Raw genomic sequence first — 8303 nt, 5'->3', positions numbered from 1 at the left:
CACACACACACACACACACACACACACACACACACACACACACACACACGGGTTTGCTTTTGTATTCCTGCGGGGACCGTGGATTGACTTCCTTTCATTTTCTGGTAATTTTATAGCCTAACCCTGCAATTACCCTAAAATTAACCTGTGACCCTAAAACTAACCTAAACTCAATTCACACATTGGTCCTAAATGTAACCCTCCACCCRCAATTAGCACTTGCCCCATGGGGGCCGGGCATTTATCCCCACGAGGCTGCCTTTTTCTGTAAAATGGTTCCCACGATGTAGCAAAAACTTGCCCACACACTCACACTTAAATAAGTCTGTCGGATCATCATGTTTATGTTGTAACTGAGTGAATGTTGATTTTTCAGATGTACCGCCTCACCCTTCGGACCAGCAAGGACTCGGTGTCTCAGAGGCTGTGTGAGCTGCTTTCAGAACAATTTTAGACTCAAAGCATTAAGATTTTTACACTTTCTTAGTTTCACTTTACACCAGAATTTATGTATTATACAGTGTACATTATTTTTCATTTTACTAACTTTACAAATGTATTTTTGCACATAGCTTTGGTAAAATGTCACATAATTAAACCTTGTTTGTGTGGACTCACGCACACACTCTGAGCACATGAGCTGAAGTGTTTCACACGGTGCACAAAGCTCAGATGTTACTCTGTCACGTTCTGTAGCTCCAACTCTTGAAACTGTTTGGAGTAGTTGGCTTTTGCCGCTCAGGTACTGAAACGATTAGCGGTACCTGAAAGTGTCAAACAGATCTTTCATATCATTTGGTTTGTTCTGCTGATGTTTGTAAGGTTCATGAGGCATTTCACCTGCTTACTTCAGCAGTTTAAAACATGAACAGCATGCTTTGTGATATTTATATAGAAATATTTTGTACGCTACAACTTTATTTTATTGTGGGAGTTTTTTAACCTATTTGTCGCTTAAAAACACAGACACCCAAATAAATCCTTAAATATTCAGGTTTGTATTCAGATTGTAAAACTCCAGACAGCTTGTTCTTCTTTTGTCAAGAATGGAGAAAATCTTCACACAGAACTGAATGAAGGTCATCTTCTCAATGTCAAAACAGCTGTCCAGCTGTGCTTCCTCTGTTTGATATAAAAAGTGCCAAATTCCRAGCTTTAAAGTGCCTGTGACATGCATAATCCTTCAAATAGAAGAAGTAAAAGAAAATATATTTTATATTTAAAACCTTTGCATATTACACACAATTTTACCCATTTTGTCACATAACTGCCACATTTTCTTTTAAATTTGGCTTGGCCAAGATGAAACAGGAAGTGACATCAAAGGGGAACATTTTAAGAAAAGGAACTCTCTGGTCTCTATTGAAATAATTTTATCTGAACTCTTTTTTTCATTTCTCTCTGATAGTGACTCAAAATAATCTAAATCTTCCCTGCAGTCTTGGTTGTTAGCCGTTGTAGCAGCGCTCTGTTCACATGCAGTCATTCCCCTTTGACATCACTTCCTGTTACTTCACATGCAAATATCTCAATAACCGTTCATCTCGGCACCGTGAAATTTCTTTTGCAATGTTATTTTTCTAAAAATGCTTTCATATTTATTACAAAAAAATTGTTGTCACAGGCACTTTAATRTTGCAGTGAGGTGCTCTGTTTATGAGAACTCTCATGCAAATCTCTCATCCTGCCCTCCTCACCGAGGCTCTTTAGGATGACCCAGCTTTATCAGCCCGGTTCACAGGAGAAGCATTTTTATGTGAAACTGACTTGATTAGACTGTTTGTAAGTTGAAACTGGAGACGTCCTCCTCTGTTTAAATATGGCCTTTAGTCTCGTGTTTCCATTTAAAACATGAGCTGATTTGCTGACTTCACGCTGCCAAGTGTTTCAACAGTGCCTTTAAACCTCATTCAGGATCCATCAAGCTTTTTTATTCACGTTGTTCGTCAAATTAGCCTGAAGATCAAACAAAAAAATGTACAAAAATAGTTTTAAAATGAATACAATACCTCTTATAACAGACTATAAGATGGCTTGTTCTTCAGTTGAAAACCATCAGATTATTCCTTTAGTTTACATCATCAAAGCACTGCCGAACTGAGGTACACTCCCTGATCYGCTCTGTTTGTACTTCTTCAAGCTAAACTCGTCATAGCGTCACATTTAATGACTAGATCAGAGAATAGTATTTCCTGGCTTCATTCTCAGGTTATCACGTGCCAACCTGTGGCTGGATCTAACAAGCTTCACTTCGTACATTTCAAAGTTTGAATTCAACAAACAAACATTTATCAGATTTCGTTTTGATTCTCAGGCTTCACGTTAAATCTTCAGTGAACTGGTTTACTTCTCTCAGGTCCACAATATTCAGTTTTCAGTTTTATTCATATTCAACGTATATTTCTCATTAAAAAAACATTTCTTCTCAAAATGTATTCGACTCAATAGGTCAACGAACRGCACTGTTCTGTTTGAAGCTTATTTCATTTATTTGCAGTGTTGGATTGCGTTTTACTCCAGTTAGATTTATATRAATGTGATGACTAGAAGTTTGTTGTTAGTGAGGGTCAGTAAAGCTGAMGGGCCGACCATACAGAAAACAAACATGTTTCTGCCAATTGTAGCTTTTGAGTGAAATGATAAACAAGGATTTTGTTGATTATTTGTCAGATGAAAGGACTTTAAAACAAATTTGAAGCAAAGAGACATCCAAATGAAATAAAACCTGACACCAAAGCAGCTTTTAAAGTTTTTCATCATGACCAGTGAACACTAAAGAAAAGACGATGTTTTATTACTTTTTTGTTAAGAGTGGCAGGATCTGCATTTTTATCCCAACAGCCCGAGGCTTGAATTGGCCTTAAAAAGACCAATACTTGAATTTTGAACCCAGCCAGCAGAAGGAGAGGTCGTCTTTTATCTCATCCTTCTGTTCCAAACTCACAGCAGCTAAAATCTCATTGGATTGCTGATTGCAGAGAACAAGCATGACTCATTCTGGACTCAGCATTTCTGGTAAAATGTAATAAAATGGTGTTAAACTTCAGATAACAGATGTAACCTTCTTGCTGTGTAATGTGCTTGATTCTCTTGGTTTGTTTGCTCAGATCAAACAGATTTTGCACCTTGTGGCTCAATCCTCACATTTTTTTTCTTTCCTCTAAGCCGTAATTTGAACAAATCTGCTGCCGAATGTCTGTTTCTTCTCTGTGAGGTTCAGGTTCTGTTTTTCATATCTGTACACTAATTTGGGATTATCAGCTCACTGAAATGTATGTTGGAGAATACAATTTTGTAAGTATGTTTTATAAAGGCAGTGTTGGGTTGTATCCTGAGCAGAAATGCTTTTTGTTTTGTTTCAGTAAAGGTTTCTGGGATTTTTGTTGACTGCGACCTCATTTTACACATTTCCCCAAGTGGCTTTGCTTTTGTTCTTTAAATAGAAAACACAAGCAGCATCTGTTTATGCTTCAGGGTTAATTCATCCTGGCAGCTTCCACCCTGTTGACTCCTCTGAGGCTCAATTAGACGCTCAAGCGGCCGAGTCACACAGAACCAAAGACTTGTGTCCTAAAGGGCCAAAARCACCTACAGTACGCAGCACAATCACACTTACATAGCCTCTACTCCATAAACCTGCATTTAGCACACCTGAAGTCCCTGCAAGGACTACGATGTTTCAAGGTTAGCTTTGCACTGTTAACAAATTCAGGCTTGTTCATCTCAGAACCTGGCTGATTATTTTGCCCATAATCACAGATTCTAGACATTGAGCGTTCAAACATCGCAGGGAAAATGAAAATCTACTGCCTTCAGAAGAGTGAATTTGCCTTTTATTCATAAAACCAGACTTAAGTGACCGCTTTAAATAAACACCTTTTCCTTGTTTTTCTGCTTGAGCTCACCATGTGTTGTGATTAGTTGCACAGATCACCCTCTCAGCCTGGGGTAAAGTTTGGTTCCAGGATAATCGCTATTAAATTTGACAGTTATGAGAAACATCCAGGACAGCAGATTGCTATTTTTAAAGCTTCAATGCTCATCTGTCCTGTATGGATGTGGGTTATGTTTAAAATGTGTCTTTGCTGTGAGGGTTTTTAGTAGATTTTTGTGCCTTGCAAAAGTTCATTGTTTTTTCTTTTTTTGGTACAAAAAAGAAAACTGAAATAAAGGGCACGAGATGTTGTGTTTAATGTTATTTCATCATTCATAWTGATGTTTTTGCAATTAAAAAATTAAAAACATTCCTATTCTCTTATTTTTTTTTATGGGAGCACACATCAGTCTGCTTAAAAATATTCATTTCTTCACAGCTTTGATTGTGCAACTGTAACTGTTTGCTGCCCCCTAGTGGAAAAAGAGTGATATGACATTTCATGTTCACTAAATTCCTGGGATTAAACATTTGCATTTTGATTTTCAAAGTATCTGATTAATATAGAGCACATAAAATGTAGTCTGTAATAATTAAAAACTCATTTGATTAAGAAACATGTAAGCTGAAGGTTTACAAGCTTCACTGAAAAAAATGGCATTTCATTAAGTGTGACATGCTGTCACTTATAAAACAGTCTTAACWTACAACTTTAAATAAATAAAGACTTGCCAAGTTTCAGTAGGATACTGTATTTTGAACATTACAATATGGTACTCTGTAATGTGTTTACAAAAATTGTACTTAATTCAAAACTCAGTGCACATATAAAGCCCCCCATACAGAGTGTAGAGAAAGGAGATTGTCTTTCAAATGAAAATGGACAACTCGTAAGGCTTCAATCTCTTTAGAGTGTAGAACATGATCTGAAATCTGTTTTAAAAACATGATTTGTGCTGAGGTACATGTACGCCTTCGTTACTGAAAATCATATAGGACTCCTAAAGTGACCCATCAACGCTCACTGTTTGCAGTGAAGCATTAAATCCACCAAAATGACSRCCTCTGTTTATATTTCACAGGTCAGGTCAGGTCTGGGCAGAGCCGCCTCTCAGTCACGATAACACACTTCTGCTCTGAGTTCATTTGCGACGTAGCTGAGCAGCGCGGCGGTGACCTGCTGCTGGAGTGTGGCGTTGCCCATCACMAGGGCGATCAGCTGGGCTGCGTCCGTCCAGTCCAGGCTGCCCAGCACATTGATCACGTCATTGTAGAGCTTCTCCCTCTGGGCTGGCGGCAACTCCATCAGGACCTGAGGCAGAGGCCTGAACTGACCGCTGGTGAGCCAGCTGCCCATGAGACCTCCCACTGCTCCACCTGACGGAGACACAGAGGCAAAGTGGGTTAGGATTTATGAAAACGTGCAGGAACAAATCCTGCTTTCACCTGGAAAACATAGAGTTCAAACTACATAAACATCTTGGAATAATCAAGAAAGCTTAATTAAAATCACAAGTCTGGTCTTAAATATTCCCATAACTGTTAGTTTTATGCTTACCAACAGCAATCCCTACAGGACCACCGAGCAGCCCACCTACAAAGGCGGTTCCGCCCGCCACCACGGCTCCTTTGGTGGAGTTCTTCACCGCGACTTTGATCTGCTCCTGAGCCGAGATCTCACAGCACAGGCGGACAACGTCATCCAACCGCGGCCCCATCCCGGTGCTGAGGCAGGGCGAGGAGAGGGGAGGAGAGGGCCGTCTGAAAACAAAGATAAAAAAGGATAATGGACGGACTGATGTCTCTTTTCTTTTAGTTTTTCTCAGTTGTTAAAACACTAAACCCTGTTGTCTGAACCTGCTTAGTTCCCCAAACCCATTTATTAAAATGGCCACCCTTTTGTCAGAACACTAAGCACGTTTCACCCAGTTAGACACAACAGACCTATTKTCACCCACTAAAACACATTTTCCCCTTTGATTCACATGGGTTCYRCAATGATGAGCACAGGTAGMWAARGTGAGACACASTGCTGTCTGAACTGAAACACAGCAACTCAAAACAGATCACACACGTGTCAAATGATGTGAACAAACCAATACAAAGCAGTACAAGGATCCCTGATCATTGAAGCTTCACTGTGAATAGAAACAATCACAGAGTCAAATACTCTATATATACTATAAAGTACTGGATGCACTTTTGTTGGTGCAATGTACTTAGATAAAAACAAACAGTGCATATGCTATATACACTCATGCAACATACAGACTACAGTCGCCAGCTAAGATACAAAGGCCATCCTGATCAAGACTGACAAACAGGTGATGTTAACCAGCTGGACATGGTGGTCGACAAACAAGAGAAGAAGGCAGCAGTGATGGATGTAGAGAGCATGCGACTGAAACACCAGGAAGAAGAAGAAAGAGAAGCTGGACGAATACCAAGATGAGAAAAAAAGAAGTTATGGAGAGTCAAAGCATCAATAGTCAGGTGGTCACTGGAAGACTTGGTGCTGTGACCCCTAAACTAGAGGAGTGACTTCAACAGATCCCAAGAACCTTAGAGATCTCTGGTTACTTGTAAGAACAGCTAAGATCCTGAACAGAACCCTGAGACTTCAGACCTCTGGTGGAGGACCTGAGTTTGAAATGAACTGGAAGAGTAGGATGAGATACAAGTTTTCTATAAAGAGATAAAAAGTTTTATTTTTTTAATTTTTTTATTAAAGTGTTATGTAGGTGTTTTGTTTAGGAAATGCCTTTTCCTTTGTGGACAATAAAGATTATTTCAAAAGCTTCATGAGCTTATTGTGTTTTCTTTTTTTCCCTGCTGTGTGTAATGACTGCTCTGTTGTGTTTGTTCTGTTTTCTTCGAGGTCTGATTTGACAAAATTGTTTGGTTTTGAGCAAAGTTTGATGTATTTTGAAGCTGTAGTTTGGTTTTGCTGGAAGAGTCAGAGGTTCTGTGAAAGTAGTTTGAAAAACTGGGTTTTGTGTTTACAGTTTAGAAATGGATGGACGGTTTCAAGAAATGTGTTTTAGCAACTAAGAAAAACTGTAATAAATAAAGGGAAATTTGCGAATCTAACCGGACATGAACACCTGATTCAGTTTCTCTTTCGTTTACATGAAATCAACGACTACGTCAAACTACAAATACACAACTAAAGTTAATGTTTCATACGAAAACAAGCAGGTATTTATGATTGTCATTATTATTATGCACTATTTAAGCAGAACTATTCATGATTTTCTAACGACGCTGAAATTAAAACATTAGTTTATTTCTTTAAAAAAACTCAAGCTTCAATGTCCATTTTTGCTTCTTCTACAGAAACAGAAATAGCCATAATGATTTTAAATAAAGGATACAATTATCTGAAATTATGTCATATTTTTACATCACGTACTTTTTAGTTTTACCGTGACTGGCTGAACTTTGTTTGCTTCGGCTCCTTCCTYTTCTTCTTCGTGTGTTTGTTTCAGTTGTCAAAACAACAGAAGATGGTGTGTTTTACCGCCACCTACCGATATGAAGTTGTCCATAATCAACTTTGTTTCCCCGAAGAACATAATTAAAGTGTCAGCTTACTACCAGACTCGTTTTGTAGTATTATCGATACGCTAAATGTTTCTTTAATACATCCAAAGCCCTCCATCATGCAGTTTCTCTCTCGTGTTTCTGGTTTGTCCTCCAGCAGTCTAGGCTCAGACTGCTGTAGGAAAAACTGTCCACATGTCTTCACTCTGCTATCGTTTGTCTCTGTCCTCTACATGTCTGTTGTTATTACTTCTCTCAATAACGTGTTTTCTTTGTCTCTCTTCTGGAGGAAAACCCACCTGGACCAGTCCTTCATTGATGGAGTCCTTCAGTAACTCCACACTCCCTATGACTTGGTATTTGTCAGCAAATTGTCTAAATGAAGAGATGATGGAGGGTAGTTTTGTCTTGAGCTCAGAAACCATTGACTTGGGAGCCTCCAAACAACTGCAAGTTGGTCTTATCTGCATCCTTAGGAGWTCTGACTTGCAACATGTCAACATCAGTCTCCAGAGCACTCTACAAAAAGAAATAACAAAGCTGTTTAGATACAATTTTTGTTCCCAAATATAAGTTTTCATTGCATCTAAAAGCAAAAATTCTAACTCACAGGATATCGTCCATAGAATCTTGCACCCATCTGAAATGGGAATAGAATAGAATAGAATAGAATAGAATAGAATAGAATAGAATAGAATAGAATAGAATAGAATAGAATAGAATGCTTTTATACCTATGGTGATTACTGTAGCTAGTCCTTTTTATTTTATCTATGGTTAATACCAAAACTAAGTTTACTTCAAAAAGAAAAAAACTGTATAGGTCTTCTGGACGGGTTCTTCTCTAATGAAACGTTTCGTCTCTCCTCCAAGAGACTTCTTCAGTC

At 38.5% G+C, this 8303-nt stretch overlaps 2 protein-coding genes across 2 annotated transcripts in view; one reads left to right on the top strand and one right to left on the bottom strand.

The window, feature by feature from the left end:
* The window catches only part of LOC106516734 (AP-2 complex subunit alpha-2), a 23054-nt gene extending 22003 nt beyond the window's left edge, over window positions 1-1051 (top strand). Inside the window, exon 22 of the mRNA XM_014007235.1 lies at window positions 377-1051. Within this exon, the coding sequence (XP_013862689.1) occupies window positions 377-454 (78 nt within the window). The 3' untranslated portion in view covers window positions 455-1051. The remainder of the gene's footprint in view (window positions 1-376) is intronic.
* A 3116-nt stretch (window positions 1052-4167) lies between these two features.
* On the bottom strand, window positions 4168-7335 carry LOC106516733 (protein C19orf12 homolog; the record flags this gene model as incomplete). Its single annotated transcript, XM_014007234.1, is given in 3 exon segments — window positions 4168-5251; window positions 5433-5635; window positions 7300-7335. Coding segments are annotated over 3 exon segments (505 nt in total), but the record flags the coding sequence as incomplete, so codon positions are not given.
* Between the last annotated feature and the right edge of the window lie 968 nt (window positions 7336-8303).

The sequence above is a fragment of the Austrofundulus limnaeus genome, unplaced genomic scaffold, assembly GCF_001266775.1.
Source record: "Austrofundulus limnaeus strain Quisiro unplaced genomic scaffold, Austrofundulus_limnaeus-1.0 Scaffold40, whole genome shotgun sequence".
NCBI classification, from domain to species: domain Eukaryota; kingdom Metazoa; phylum Chordata; class Actinopteri; order Cyprinodontiformes; family Rivulidae; genus Austrofundulus; species Austrofundulus limnaeus.
The sequence above is the reverse complement of the archived record's forward strand: the minus strand, read 5'-3'. Positions and strand labels throughout refer to the sequence as shown.